This window comes from Sander lucioperca, chromosome 17 (genome assembly GCF_008315115.2).
Source record: "Sander lucioperca isolate FBNREF2018 chromosome 17, SLUC_FBN_1.2, whole genome shotgun sequence".
Taxonomy (NCBI): domain Eukaryota; kingdom Metazoa; phylum Chordata; class Actinopteri; order Perciformes; family Percidae; genus Sander; species Sander lucioperca.
The window spans coordinates 17,849,148-17,864,616 of NC_050189.1; the positions used below are offsets into that span (position 1 = coordinate 17,849,148).

Sequence of the window (15,469 nt, forward strand, 5' to 3'; positions counted from 1 at the left end):
GGAGGTGAACAGTTATCAGTAACACTCTGAGTCCAGCAGAGGGCCACGTGGACCGTAGAGAGGATCATATCTGTTCACTGTGGAGGGGAAAGCACTGCAATGTTTCTGCCCATAAGACTCTTGTAAGTTAGTTATGATTTTCTCTTTGTGGGGAAAATGATTAAAGTGCTCATATTATGCTTTTTGGCTTTTCCCTTTCCTTTAGTGTGTTATATATGGGTTTTTTTGTGCACATTATAGGTTTACAAAGTGAAAAAGCCCAAAGTCCCCCCCAAAGGGACTTACCATCTCCAACAGAAAACACTGTTCACAAACTGCTCCAAACAGCACTTTCGTAACACACATTATAATGCTTACCTAGCTGCTAGCGTGGCACACCCTCATACTCTGCTTCTGACTGGCTAGTAGTCCTTACCTAGGTACTGTCAGGGCACGCCCTCATACTCTGCTTCTGACTGGCTAGTAGTCCTTACCTAGCTACTGAGCATGTGCGACTCCCAACAAAGATGGACTAGAAGTGTGATTCCTCACTCTGTAGCTAAAACAGAGAGCTCAACACACAGGGTGAAAAGAGGAGCTGCAGCAATGTGCAGTACAACAAAAAGATGGTGTTTTTTGAAGATTTAACCATGTAAACCTATTCTGGTACAACCTCAAAATACAATTATGAACCTGAAAATGAGCAGAATATGAGCACTTTAAATAGTTTTCAACTATTTAATGAATCGCCAACTATTTTGATAATCGATGAATCGTCATTTTGTTCTGAAAAAAACAGTAAAACTTGTGTGATGTCAGCTTGATAAATGTGAATATTTCTAGTTTCTTCTCTCCTCTGTGACAGTAAACTGAATATCTTTGAGTTGTGGACAAAATACATTTAAGGACGTCTTTGGGAAACCAGTCCATCCAGTAAAACAATCCACACATTAATATATATGTATAAGTGAGTGGACTTTATAATACATTTTAATAACCTTCATCCATTAATTGTGAGCCCTAGTGTAGCCTACACTTCAGACAGTGTGCTAAACCCTGAGTACTTGATCTCATGTCCTAATATAACCCGAGCAGTGCAGATCCACCCATTAACGCAGGCACCAACCCGCAAACCAGAAATGTGCACTAACTATAGTGCTGCATTCTGTAGAAAGTGATAAAATGAGAGAGAAAGCCCTCTCTCAGTTCTCACGGCTATATTAATGTTCCTGTTGTTCTTTCTGTCTGAAACAGTTTCTGGTATATCAGCTTTTATTGTGAAAAGATTCTAGACATGAAATATTTATAGAACAGGGACCCCCCCCCCCTACAGATTACAGACCCGTCGCCCTAACCTCTGTGGTTATGAAGTCTTTTGAGAGCCTTGTTCTGGCTCACCTCAAAACCCTCACCGACCCCTCTTGGACCCCCTGCAGTGCCAACAGTCAACATGGCTCTTCATTTCATCCTCCGGCACCTGGACTCCTCAGGAACCTACGTCTTCAACACCATCCTCCCTGCCAGTGGCGGCTGGTGATAATAATATAATAAATACAAAGCAGTACTTTGAAACTGGGCAAAACAACCAGCACTACTTTATTTAAACAACTATGTATTTTGTATTTAAGAAGAGCAAGACAATATGATACAACATTCAAGTTACAAACATAAGAAGAGAGTGACTCTGATTGTAGTGACTGAGTTTTTTTTTTTAACTATATCCTCCCACCCACTACCAAAAAGCATGTTAACTACTTGAAGTTACATTTTGCTCTCCTTTCCTTCAGACATGATACCTGACAGTATTGGCGGTCAAAGTCTTGTATGCTCTCAAAACTGCAAATGAGATCCTCTCTGTCCTCACGGCTATGAAAGTTCCATCTGACGTTGCTGGATCTTGGCAGTCTATGGGCAACCACTTTACCGGGTGACTTGGAAAAAAAGCTGGCAAAAAATCCACCAATGTTAGATGAATAAATTCTCACCTTTGATATGTGAGAGGTGGCCTGTTCCATTATTAGGTTGAGCTGATGTGCGTAGCAGTGGATGTAGTGCGCATTTGGGTACACATCTTGTATTTTCCTCTGAACACCTGAAGTGGCACCCCTCATCACGCTGGCCCCATCATATGCCTGGCAGATGATTTTTTGTGACCTCTTTGTTGTGCCTTCTAATGCCAATCCTGTAGCCTTCATCTAGTTGTTACAGCAATGCTAACTCTGCCAAAACACGTTAGCTTCATGCTATTATCAAGATGGCTGCGACTACTTTTATGACATTTGCATTTTTCAGAGAGATGTTTCTTCTGACCCCTCCCCCTGTTGTTGTCCACAAACAAGTGCTGACATTTTGAAATAAAAGACAGGGAAAGCAAAAAAAAGGCATTGCTAACATCACATCCAGCCAGCCAACTCCGTTTGTAGCTCCTCCTGTCGCCCTCCGTCGCTAGCCTCAGCCTGCTGCTGGATTTGTAAATTGGGTTGGTCCGCTCCGAAATCCTTTATCATCTTTTGTTCTTCCAGCGAATCTTGTGAAAGGTTTTTTTTGTAAATCAATGACAGAATGTGATTAAACTGCTGCCATTTTCTCTAAGAAAGTGATCTGGGTCACTCTGTGATTTCTCAGCTTGCAATTTTTTGGCGGAATGACGGTATCGCCTGCGCGAGTAGCGTAAAGTTGAATGACAGGTGTCGAGAACCAATCAGATTGGATAAAATAACATGTATCCAATTCTAATTCGCCAGGGACGCAGCGACCTGCGCCCGGAGGAGAACCTTTAAGAAACCAATTTTAGAAAATTAGAGACCAGCTTCAGGTCACATGATGGCCGAAAGTTTAAGGACTCACATAGACACCCATTTAGCCAGCGTCCCTACCCATAAAACCACAGGAAACATATTGAAACATAGAAAATAGTTAACCGATTAAAGCCAGTTTTTATCAAATGCCGAGGCTCTTACTACCAGCCGGCACATCGTATGAGTAAACTATTTTATTTAGTTTTTTATTTTTATTTCATTTTTATATCATTTTTGTATACATTTATATTTCTGGAAATTTGATGGGGGCGCTGTCCCAGCTCCGTCTATTGGAGCTTTTGTAAAACAATTGCGATAAAATTTGCAATGTCTTCTGTATTTTTGTTGCAATGAAGTTGCGAGAGACACACACAGTACTTCCAGTGACAGCTGGAGAAGTAAGTGCCACCTGTCAAAGACTGTGTTGATGCACTTCTGCACTGCCATCATTATGTCCATCCTTACCTGCAACATCACCATCTGGTAGGCTGCTGCCTCTGCTAAGGACAAGAGCAGACTGCAGCACATCATTCGCTCTGCTGAGAAGGTGATTGGCTGCAATCTGCCGTCCCTCCAGGAACTCTGTCAGCGTCTCTGAGGCGGGCAGGAGAGATTGTAGCCGATCCATCTCAGCCCGGACACAAACTGTTTGAACCAGTCCCCTCTGGCAGGAGGCTGCGGTCCATCAGGACCAAAACCTCACGCCATAAAAACAGTTTCTTCCCTTCTGCAGTCAGCCTCACCAACAAGGCCCGGACCCCCCACTGACTCTAAACCCCACCCCCGTCCCCCACCCTATTCACTACACTTTGCATTAACTTTGATTGCACATATAATATATTCTTTGCAAATGCTGCACTCAACCCATTCAGCCTCTTTTTTTGTTATGCAACAGCAATTTTGTATTGTTTTTATGTATTGAGTGTTTATTTTGTATGCATGTTTTTTATGTTTGTTTGTTTGTTAAGTGTACTTATTGTGGCAATAAACCCTTTTCTGATTCTTTAAAAAAAATGGACCACCACAAAATCAAACCTTAGACGCTCTGCGCTGAAGCTGTTTGTGATTCGTATAAAAGTTTCCAACCGCAGCTGTTTATATTCTACGGTGTGTTTGTTCTCTGTTCTTTGTTATCTGCGCTGAAGAGAAGTGTTAGCCACAACCAGAACAAATGTTCCATCTGTCAGAGATGTGAAACCCACAGAACCACACGAGTTTATTGATCAAACTCATAAATACAATCTAAATATCAGTAGATAGTTATTATCATTACACTCTGTTCAGTAGATATTTGTTGGTTGTTGTGCAACGTATGAAACTTTTAGAGGAACAAATCTATGGTTTTATTTAACGAAACACATAAAGAATGCAACATGCTCTAAATTGAGTTGAGTTATTTGTCTTTTTGTAGCTGCATGAATTTCATTTACCTTTAACATTTACAGATAGGAAGTCAAACAGATGAATGTAGCGAGGTGTGATGGTCTCTGGGGACCAGTGATTGGCTGGCTGGACTCCACTGGTTGGACTGGTGTGATGGTGTTCAGGTCTTCCTCAGTGAGGAGTAGAGGACCTCTGGCTCTGCTGGAGACTCTGAACACAAACAGTTCCAATTAAATGAGAAACTATCTGAGACAAACTTCATCAGCAGACATACAGCATTTCTCAACAGTTATTTGTTTGGCTCCCTTCATACGTTTAGATAAAAAACTAAAATATTGTTTTCTGAGCACTTGTCATCTTGTATGGCAGCCTCAGCCACCAGTGTGTAAATGTCCATTTACGGGTTTATTAGCCATGTAAACAGCTTACTCAGTCTTTTTCGGAATGAGGACAAAAAAAATAGGAATAGTTCATTATACTACCACATTTTTTAGGAAATCCTCTTATTCTCTTTCTGAGAGTGACAACACAACATTGAAATGAGTCTCACTTTGTGTGTTTGGTACAGAGCTAGACGTAGTTAGCTTAGCTTAGCATAAAGACTGGCTCAGTTTGAAGATTAGAAATAAAAAGCAGTTGTACCCCTGCTCCTGTTTGATTTGATCACTATTTGTCCGTAAATTATGTCTTCTGCCTGGCTCACTGTTGAGGAGACAGCAGTGAGAGACTGCATCTCTCTCTGGAAAATCAAATAAAATACAGATTACATTACTGCACTGTACTGATACCACTGCTGCTGTGTTGCTACTGCAACATGTGTAAGGCATTTTTTTCTGACACAGGAAACTGGACGACCATAAAGCTAATCTTTTTACCACATGGTACACAGATAAACATCTCTAGAGCAGAGAATGTAATGAGAAACGTCACCAGCGTCAGATCAGTTCACTGCAATCAACAGGAGGAAGTTGCTGCTGTGGTTTTACATGCAGAGTGGAAAAAAACTGTTGTATGCAATTATTAGTTGTATTAAAGGTCAGTTTGAGACGCAGAAACCAAAGTATCCTTGTTCTGCTGAGTCTGAATCCAAACTTAAATCTTAACTTTGAGACAGGATATACAGTACATTCCTATTCTTTGTTGGATTTTTAAAGGCTGTTTTCTTCTAAAGCATTATTTTGGTGTTATTTTATGTTACTGCTTGTCAATAACTCTCATGTTCAGACTCAAAACCAACAGTGAATGTATCTCAAAGTATTGCCGAATTTGCATGAATTGCGGGCAGTGTGAACAACCCCATTAGACCCAAATAATATATCATCAGTGTTTTATCTCTCTCTCTCTCACTTTGCGTTCCATGAAGCCCCTCTACACAAGATGACAGAAAAGAGCCACATCATGTTGTCTGGAGCGCCGACGCAGAGGAGGCATTTATCACCCTTCAGAAGGCCTTATGCACTGAGCCAGGCCAGAGTACACTAGACTTCAGGGACATGTTTGTTGGCCTCGGGAACAATGGTTGGGGGGGGGGACACCCAGTGACCTACATTAACTGTAAGTTGCTAAACATGAACGGAATTATTCAACAGAATGAAATGAATGTCTTGCAAATAAATGGTTTTAATTAAGTAAAGGTTAATGCCGTACAAGGTGTCCATTATCAGGAATAATGAAAGATGGCGATGCCAGAACTGTCCGCAGCATCCTGCCGAAGTCCATTAGAGATGGACTCCGTCATCAAGAGATGCACAGCAAAAGAAAAGAAGAAACACAGCTACGTCGACCTTTTCAAGAAGGTGATTGAAGGAATGAAAGAGGGAATATTTTGACAGGTTAACGTGATAGATTAAAACTATAATGAGCAGCTGAATTCTTCTGTGTCCTCTAACGGATGTTTCTAGAGATGGAGACATAGGAGAGCAGCCGTACCTCTCTTCCTGTTTGGTTTCTTGTCTTTGATCACTATTTGTCCGTAACAGACGTCTTCTGTTCTCACTCCGGAGTAGATTGCAGCAGGATCACTCTCTGGAAGAGAAATTACATTGATTATTTAACTTTTACTACGATCTATAATATTTATTTTCCGAGTATTACAAAAGGACTTAATAGTTGATGGAGACATAGAAGAGCAGCTGTACCTCTCTTCCTGTTTGATTTCTTGTCTTTGATCACTATTTCTCCGTAACAGACGTCTTCTGTTCTCACTCCGGAGTAGATTGTAGCAGGATCACTCTCTGGAAGAGAAATTACATTGATTATTTAACTTTTACTACGATCTATAATATTTATTTTCCGAGTATTACAAAAGGACTTAATAGTTGATACATTAAAGTGTTGATACAGGTTGCTGCTAGAGTGAGTGGCGGAAATTAAAGATAAAATGTTGTCCGACAACGCCACCTAATTTTGTAGAGTCTAGGAACTCTTAAAATGAAAATAAATAATGTACGTGGTAGGCTTAGGTTCTTTTTTCCAAGGGAGAGCAATGCTTGGTAACCAAGTAACAATAAAACAGGGGCGGGGTTAACCACTACATGAAGCGCCTGTAGGTTTGCTGCTGCTCCTCAGTGACAGTCTGAGGGGACAGAGAGATGTGACTGTGGCGGCCGCAAGAGACAAAGTCCTCACTTTTTCTAGACAGGAGGGCACGTCTCTCTTCAACAGAAAGTTGCTATTCGTCGCTAGTTTCTGTTTTAAATCTGCCCCGCTGCTGTACAGAGGCTCTCTGTTGGTAGCAGAACTGTAACCCGCAACCAATTTGCTGTCAAGGGATGTAGCCTACGCTGCTGTACTGCACATGCAGAGAAGTGCTTGACTTATAGTTAGATGTAAAATGTTCAATTCCATTATAATTCATTGTCCACTGGGGAAATTTTTGTTGGACTCTGGTGCTGACAACTTTAACTGCACTTGTTGGTTATAACATAGAAAAGAAAGAAGGCATTTTACTATTCACATTAAATAAACTGATCAATAACAGTTTGAGTAAAATGGTACAACATTTCCCTCCTTTAAGAAGTTATTTTATGTGATCAGAACGTACAGAGATATGTAAATCTGCACATTTATAATGTATATCATCTTTGTTTTATTAACAGTCCTGCAGTGAAGCCTGTGCAGACCCACACTCAGCTAAAGGGTTGCTATGAGAAACAGGAAACTGGACGACCACAGAACTGTAAGAGCTGTTAGAGCTGTTTAACCACAGGGTACAAAACACCCAGACTCTCAAGCAAAGCACAACACACGATATTATCTACTAAAATAGACCTTACACTGTGACTGTTGTGAACTAAAAACAGTGATTTACTTTTGAAAATATCCTAATTTTATAAAATGGTCTATTCCCAAAACGTCCTCTCAAGACATTAAAATATACCTAAGAGTCTTCTGAAAATCAATGAAAACATCTTTACCTCTGCTCTGTCTGATTGGCTGTTGCAGGTTATGTGATATTGTGACATCAGTGTATGTGACGTCATCATCTCCAGATTGTACTTCAGCTGAAATAAACCAAAGTTAACATAAATTTCAATCAATTTAATTATTAAAGAGACCTGCTTAAATATGGAACATGAGGATGATTATGTGATGATGAAAAGCTCCAGAGCATATTAAATTGATCTTTTATTAACAACATGAAAGTAATTAATGAGAAAAAAGACAGATGTTTGACCTAAAGAAACAGTTTGTAATTAGAGTTGAAGATTTCAACTAATTTGACACGCTTCGCTCCAATTCTGAAATATTATTAGAACATAACAGTAAAATGTGATTTTTAAATGTTAACTGTTGCATAATTTATGTTGTTCTGGCGTCCGTGTCTAACCTTTAGGTTTCCTACGGATGCATTTTCTCACCAGTAGAACCAGCACAACCAGTAGGACAATCCCAACCGGAAGAAACAGTCGAACCAGTAGAACCCGCCTAATCTGAACACCGACTGAAACGGACCACAACTCGGAGGGAGTTGGGGAAGAATCAGGACTAGAGGGAAATGAAGGAGGACTTGTAGTTGGGGGTTTCTCTAAAATGAACAAAATAATATAATTAAAAGCACAGAAATAAAAATAAGAAGATAACATGTTCGGCCATTTCACTATTCCAATTTTTTTATGTGAAGCATTAGATACTTAAAGCTACAGTGCGTAGTTTCTGCCGCCCCATGAAGAATTCTAAGTAATGACAACAAAACTGTCAGTATGTCCACATGATACAAGCCTTCTGTGATTGCGCACGCGCCCCCACCCCTCCCCCACACAGTTGTTAGTAGCCAAGGAGGACACGGAGGATTAAAAAAACATGATGGACTCTTCAGAAGCGGTAATTATCTTCACTCAAGTTTCTGCACACGAAGGTTGCCGGAAGACACCAATCTTCTGAACATAGTCATACTGAGAAATGCAGAGAAAGTTGTGTGGAGCTGATAGTCTTAATTAGCTTTGTAGCAACTCATTTGGCAACGGCTTGAATGTAACGGACGTTCATTAATATCAAAAAGTTAGTTAGTGTGTAACTTTTTGTTGTTGTTGAGATGTTCAGAAGATTGTGGCGTCCGGTGACTTTCCCTCGCTGAAACTCAAGTGAAGATAATTACCTCTTCTGAAGTCTGAAAATCCTCCGTGTCCTCCTTGGATACTAGCAACTGCATGGAGGAGGGGGGGGGCGATAATGGAAGGCTTGTATCATGTGGAAATGCCAACAGTGTGTCCACTGTTCTAAAACCGTGCATCATGTACTTCAACTGCATTTAGTGTTTTATTGTAGTTATAAACTTTCCCTCCTCAAACTCTGTCTTTTGAATTAAATGTGAAGGAGTTTACTGACCTTGGTTTGTTGTGGTGCTCAACACTGAGGTCAGAACTGAAGAGAAATTAACCTCAGGTTAGTTTGATATGCAACAAGACGGAAACAGAACAACTCTGGTTATAGTGCACAGCAAAACAATTACCCATTGATATTAGATCTATTTATTCTCTTTATTTTGTCTATTTATTTTATATATATATATTAGTGCTGTCAAATGATTAAAATATTTAATCGCGATTAATCACATTAATGTCATCGTTAAGTCACAATTAATCGCAATTAATCGCATATTTTTATCTATTCTAAATGTCCCTTGATTTCTTTTTGTCCCATTATTTTTTCTATTTTTAATGCTCTTATCAACATGGAAAAGTGGATCGGCTTGCTTTGTGCTTTTGTCGCCTGGCTTTGACGAGGGGACGGAGAATTGGCATCAGCTGTGTGCTTGGCCGTAAGTGGTATGTCAGACTGGACGTGCTGCGATGATAGCTCAGTTCACAACGACAAAACACACAGATCACTGTGGTCTTGTCAATGGAACCATTTGGCAACTTTTTAAAAGTAAACTTTCCATTCAGAATCTTATTGGCATCCATTTCGGCATCTCGCACTCGCCATCCGCTCAAAACGTAACGTTACCCTACTACTCTTTGGCCGGCTCGCCATCCCAAACAAGTGTCTTCGGTGGTGTTGTAGTTTTTCTAACATTACTAGTTGTTGCAACAGCATGTGAAAAAAACTACAAAGCTTGCTAGGCCAAAAAGAACGTTAATCTTGCAATAAAAAAATTGACGCCATTAAAATGGGTTTGCGTTAACGCCGCTAATAACGCGTTTAACTGACAGCACTAATGTATATATATATATATATATATATATATATATATATATATATATATATATATATATATATATTTAAGTGTAAGTATATATATATATATTTAAGTGTGAGTATATATATAGCTAAGGAGGATACGGAGGATTAAAAAAACATGGACTCTTCATTCATATATATATATATATATATATATATATATATATATATATATGTCCATCATGTTTTTTAATCCTCCGTATCCTCCATAGCTACTAGCAGCTGTGTGGAGGAGGGGGGCGGGGGGTGTGAGTGATCACGGAAGACTTGTATCATGTTGACAAGACGACAGTGTTGTTGTCAATAGGAAAATTAGCTTAAAAAATGACATTCACAAGTGTACAGTTTAAACCTTGCACACAATTTACGGACTTCTATCTGATTTAAGGTATGATAACTTTCAAATTCATCATTTATTATAACTACACATCATCATAATCTCAAAGTCAATGTTTGGTGCTTTTGAAAAAGTGCTGTGTGAACACAAACCCAATCAAATCAAACATTATACCCCCGAACTGAGTCTACTGATCTCTAATTGTGAAAGCACCCTAAGTTGAAGAACAACCTTTAACCTCCTCACCTGTGACAGAGACCCAGCTGGATGGAGACTCTCCAACACTGCTGAACCTGCACTTGTAGAGGCCTTCATCAGACCTGGAAACATGGTAGATGGTCATGGTCCATTGACCTTTAGGCCCTCTCCATATGGGGGAGCCATCTTTATAGAAATCAGCTGTGAGGTTGGAGGACTTCTTTGTTTCACAGTGCAGAGTGAGGTCTTCTCCCTCCATCACAGGGAGGACAGGACTCTGCAGGATCACTGGTCCACCTCAACACAGAGACAAACTACAGCATGTCATCCATTCACACACAGCTTCATCAATACTGACTCCACAGTCTGATCTTACCAGTGACAGTGATGTTGATGCTGTTACTGGTTGCTCCCTCTCTGGACTCACACCAGTAAACTCCACTGTACCATGTGAACATGGGCCTGATGTTACAGGACGATCCAGCAGGTCTTCCCCAGCCACCTCCACACTGAGTCCTGGTTTCATCACTCGTGTTTCTCCTCAGAGTCCATCCAGCAGAGCTGTCGTCCTCCTCACAGCTCAGAGAGACAGACTGTCTTTGAAAAATCTGAGAGCTGCTGGGACTCATAGTCAGAGAAGCTGGAGGGAGGAGGACAGAAAAAGCAGTTATAGATATTTTGCATTTTGTCCACATTCCTCATAGTCTGTCTGTTTATGAGTCTGTTCACTGCTGAATCATCTATGATTTGCTATTTCTGCATTTTTTCGAATTGGCCTCTCAAAGTGACGAGATTAAACCGTTTTAGAACGTTGTAGGAAAAGTTTCCCTACTCCAGTGTCTCCTCCTCAGATCTTCTGCCCCGGTTTCCCCACGCTCACCTGAGCTCCCTCGCCATCCTATTCCCCACTCCCCAGTCCCTTGCCATCCTAGTTTCTGCACCTGAGTCCCTCGCCATCCTAGGTTTTGCCCCCGAGTCCCTCGCCATCCTAGGTTTGGCTTTTGAATCGCTGGCTATCCTGGTTTTGGCTCCTGAGTTCCTCGCCATTCTATGTTCGAGTTTGTTGGTCAATAAATCTGTTTACGTTTTGAGCCTTGCGTTTGAGTCCGCTCTGTCCATTGTAACATGGTCGAGTCTCCAGAGGCTGGTTTTACAACGTAAGAGACGTCTCCTGTTTCAACAGCCAATAGAGAAGTCAGCTGGTAAAGTCAGCTTTAAACTTTAGAAAGAAAATGATCCAAAATGCATTTTATTTCCATTATACAAACTGTCAGCTGGTGGAAATGGCAGAGTTTTAGACGGAGGCTCAACAAGTGCCCGCAAGCACACTATGTGTGGCTAGAGAGTGACTGAAGAGAGGCAGTAAAACGTTTACTCTGTTTCATCTCTACTAGAAATGCAGGTGTAGTAGGCACCTCACTATCACTATCCTCATTCATAATGTAAGATGCTATAATTGGTTGGTTTAATTCTTACCTTTTTAACAGAACCTTCGTGGTCACCATAGGCAGAAACTCCTCTACAACTCAAATAGTCTTTAGTGTACCGGGTTCCGTTTTAGGTTCAATTGTCTTCTCTATATGCTTCCACTCGGCCAAATTATCAAGTGGCTTAATGTTTCTTTTCATTGCTATGCTGATGACACACAGATATACAGTACCTGCCCCTGCGACCCAACGATCTGAGTAGCCTGGCTGCTGTCTTAGACTGCCTCAAGGATGGAAACCGCTTGATGACACATAACTTTCTACAATTAAATAACCAGGGGCAGAGGGTAATGTAGACTTGGGTAGGCTTAAGCCTAAATCAAGTTTTTTTGTTCCTTCTCTGGCAGCCAGTGCATCATGTACTTCAACTGCATTTAGTGTTTTATTGTATTTCTAAACTTTCCCTCCTCAACCACTGTCTTTTCGATCAAACGTGAAGGAGTTTACTGACCTTGGTTTGTTGTGCCGCTCAACACTGAGGTCAGAACTGAAGAGAAATTAACCTCAGGTTAGTTTGATATGCAACAAGACAGAAACAGAACAACTCTGGTTATAGTGCACCGAAAAACAATTACCCATTGATATTAGACTATTTATTTAATAAAAATATATAAATTTAAGTGCATGGGTAGCTCAGCTGGTAGAGCATGTGAACATATGATAGATAGATAGATAGATAGATAGATAGATAGATAGATAGATAGATAGATCTTTATCAAGTTTGTAATAGTGTTTTTGTGTGCTCTTTGCTGCTATATTACCAAGTAGGGATTAATGAAGTCTTGTTTGAGCTGTATATGATCTCTTGTCCTTGTGTGGCTAAACTCAGTCTTTGCATACATCATTCACGCTTAAACTCACTGCTGCTCTCAAAACAGCAGATATGTTTTCCATGTCTTACAACTGTTTAGAACTAATCTTTGGAGACAAACGCACATTAAGTTGAACTTACCCAGCAGCAGCAGTAGAGATGATTCCTCCATTTGAAATGTTGATCATCTGAGATCATTAACGTCTTACCAAACACAATGAGTAAAACCCACCTCCTTCCTGTTTGTGTGTCACTGATGAGGTTTTCTGACAAGCAGTTTGCAGGAAATAGTTTTTTTTATATTTGTTCATCACGTAATACAGCGTAATGGAAAACTGATGGCCTTTAGAACATCACACCTCAAAATGAACACAATAATTGTAGGAACACAAGACCTAATTTTGAAAATGTCCTAGAAATGTGGGAACATAGGGCAGAGACAAGCTACTCTGAGGGGGGTCAGCCCCATGTTCCCACAGCCCAATGGTCCCACAGCCCAATGGTCCCACAGCCCAATGGTCCCACAGCCCAATGGTCCCATAGCCCTATGTTCCCATATTTCTAAGAAAACATTTTTTCACTGAAAATGAGGTCCTATGTTCCCACAGCCCTATGTTCCCACATTTCTACAACATTTTCAAAATTAGGTCTTGTGTTTCTACATTTCCCTTCAAGGGTTAGGGTTAGGGATTAGGCGAACATAGGGCCTAATTTTGGAAAAAAAATCTTAGAAATGTGGGAACTGTAGGCACATAGGGCCTAGTTGTGAAAAAAAATCTTAGAAATGTGGGAACTTAGGGCTGTGGGAATATAGGCACGCTACCACTCTGAGGGTACATCTGGACTGCTACGTTTTGGTTTAAAACAAATATCTTTAGCTACATTTCCGCCTTGAGTCCACCATTTTGACATTTCCGAGCCCCTAAAACTTTAACACCGTCCCCGTTTTGGTTTGAAAACTCCAGGGTTGCTATGTAGTCTGGATGAGCACAAACGGAGACTTTTGGAAACTAGCACATCAGTCATCAGTCTACCTAACCGAAAATCAGTCTTTTCGGTTAGGTAGCTTCCAGACCTTTCAGTAACAGTTCCACCTCGTCATCGCTCCAAGATAATGATAATAATAAATCCCTGCTCTAACTTTTCACCATTGTTGTTCTTCCTCCAAAGTAGTTTCTGTATTTTCAAAATATACCCTACATCCATGATTTACAACGGCAGAGTAACGACAGACAAGATTAGGGATAACTTTTGCTGCTGGAGATAAAACTCTTTTGTGGATGGAGAACGATTTGGTTTCAAAATGTTCCTTGAAAATGAAAACATAGTAGTGTAGATGTAGCCTCAGAGACTGTAGGCTTACTGTAGAGGGGTCAATATAAATAAATTTGTCACTGGCTCCAAATTTGGTTTGTATGTTTATCTGCCATCTGTAGACAGCTGGTTGGAAGAAAGAGCCTGGAGGTGAACAGGAACACTATGAGTCCAGCAGAGGGCCACATGGACTGTAGAGAGATTCATGTCTGTTCACGCCAGAGCCGGTTCTCCATCCATCCATCCATCCATCCATCCATCCATCTTCGTCCGCTTATCCGGGGTCGGGTCGCGTGGACAGCAGCTCCAGCAAGGGACCCCAAACTTTCCTTTCTCGAGCCACATTAACCAGCTCCGACTGGGGGATCCCTAGGCGTTCCCAGGCCAGGTTGGAGATATAATCCCTCCACCTAGTCCTGGGTCTTCCCCGAGACCTCCTCCCAGCTGGACGTCCCTCCACCTAGTCCTGGGTCTTCCCTGAGGCCTCCTCCCAGCTAGACGTGCCTGGAACAGCTCCCTAGGGAGGCGCCCAGGGGGCATTCTTACTAGATGCCCGAACCACCTCAACTGGCTTCTTCGACGCAAAGGAGCAGCGGCTCTACTCCAAGTTCCTCACGGATGACTGAGCTTCTCACCCTATCTCTAAGGGAGACGCCAGCCACTCTCCTGAGGAAACCCATTTTGGCCGCTTGTACCCTGGATCTCGTTCTTTCGGTCATGACCCAGCCTTCATGACCATAGGTGAGGGTAGGAACGAAAACTGACTGGTAGATCGAGAGCTTTGCCTGGGCCGGTTCTAGCCTGCTATATTAGGGTGGGCTGGTAGAAAAAATAGGTGGGCAACATGGGTGGTTGGTAGCACAGAGGTTTGAGAATTGCATTAGTGGCCCAACAGGTGCCAGCTTTCAGGACCTGGTGACATGGCACTAACATTTGACCTAATCCCAGCTGGCCATTCAACCCAAAGGCATAGGATTTAGTTCATGATATGTGGGGAGGCATGTAATGTGGGGGGGTCTGGGGGTTTGAGCATTAAAAACTTCATTTTCTGCATTCTGGTGAATTTTCATGCACCTATTTCTAACTTTTTCTGCATCAAGTCATGCTGGAAATGTCTTTGTTTATGTAAAGGAAAACACAGGACAATTAAAAGTATAAAAACATAATGGAATTAAATGAAGGAAGGCTCTGTGGCATTCTGTATTTTTCTAATATGTATTCTCCTGTAGATCAACTTTTCTCATTTAATGTTACAGCCATGTGAAAAAATTAGGACACCCATGCTAAAGTTGACTAAAAAGGAATAAAAAAAATCATCTTTTGGAAATTGATCTTAATGCCTTAATTAAAAAAATAAGGAAAAATCCAATCTTTAAGGACACCAATTTTCTTTGTGAATGAATAATGTATCGTAAATAAATAAATGTTCTTCCTCAAAAGTCAGTACACCCCTATGTTAAATTCCCATAGAGGCCAGTTA

The 15,469-nt window shown here is 41.0% G+C and overlaps 3 protein-coding genes and 1 long non-coding RNA gene across 7 annotated transcripts in view; 1 reads left to right on the forward strand and 3 right to left on the reverse strand.

The window, feature by feature from the left end:
- LOC116064565 overlaps positions 1 to 15,469 on the reverse strand; it is a 305,191-nt gene that overhangs the window by 192,011 nt on the left and 97,711 nt on the right. Inside the window, exons 10-11 of the mRNA XM_035993884.1 lie at positions 6,299 to 6,394; positions 6,090 to 6,185 (exon numbers count right to left, since the gene is read on the reverse strand). Coding sequence (XP_035849777.1) covers positions 6,090 to 6,185; positions 6,299 to 6,394 — 192 coding nt within the window. The remainder of the gene's footprint in view (positions 1 to 6,089; positions 6,186 to 6,298; positions 6,395 to 15,469) is intronic.
- Positions 1 to 15,469, forward strand: part of LOC116064564 (hemicentin-2-like) — a 173,913-nt gene that overhangs the window by 86,077 nt on the left and 72,367 nt on the right. The window lies entirely within an intron of this gene.
- Positions 7,929 to 11,022, reverse strand: LOC118493560 (Fc receptor-like protein 5). Of its 2 annotated transcripts, none has more exons than XM_035993964.1 (3): positions 10,754 to 11,022; positions 10,411 to 10,674; positions 7,929 to 8,187 (listed from the first exon to the last, which is right to left on the reverse strand). In XM_035993964.1, the coding sequence occupies exons 1-3, from the start codon at positions 11,004 to 11,006 to the stop codon at positions 7,985 to 7,987; spliced, it is 720 nt and encodes a 239-aa protein (XP_035849857.1). In that variant the 5' UTR covers positions 11,007 to 11,022; the 3' UTR covers positions 7,929 to 7,984. The 2 variants fall into 2 exon arrangements, with proteins under 2 accessions (XP_035849857.1, XP_035849858.1); XM_035993965.1 differs by having other exon boundaries at positions 7,932 to 8,187; positions 10,426 to 10,674.
- Positions 14,235 to 14,580, reverse strand: LOC118493579. Its single transcript, XR_004895524.1, has 2 exons — positions 14,450 to 14,580; positions 14,235 to 14,399 (listed from the first exon to the last, which is right to left on the reverse strand). It is a non-coding gene; the product is annotated as an uncharacterized LOC118493579 (long non-coding RNA).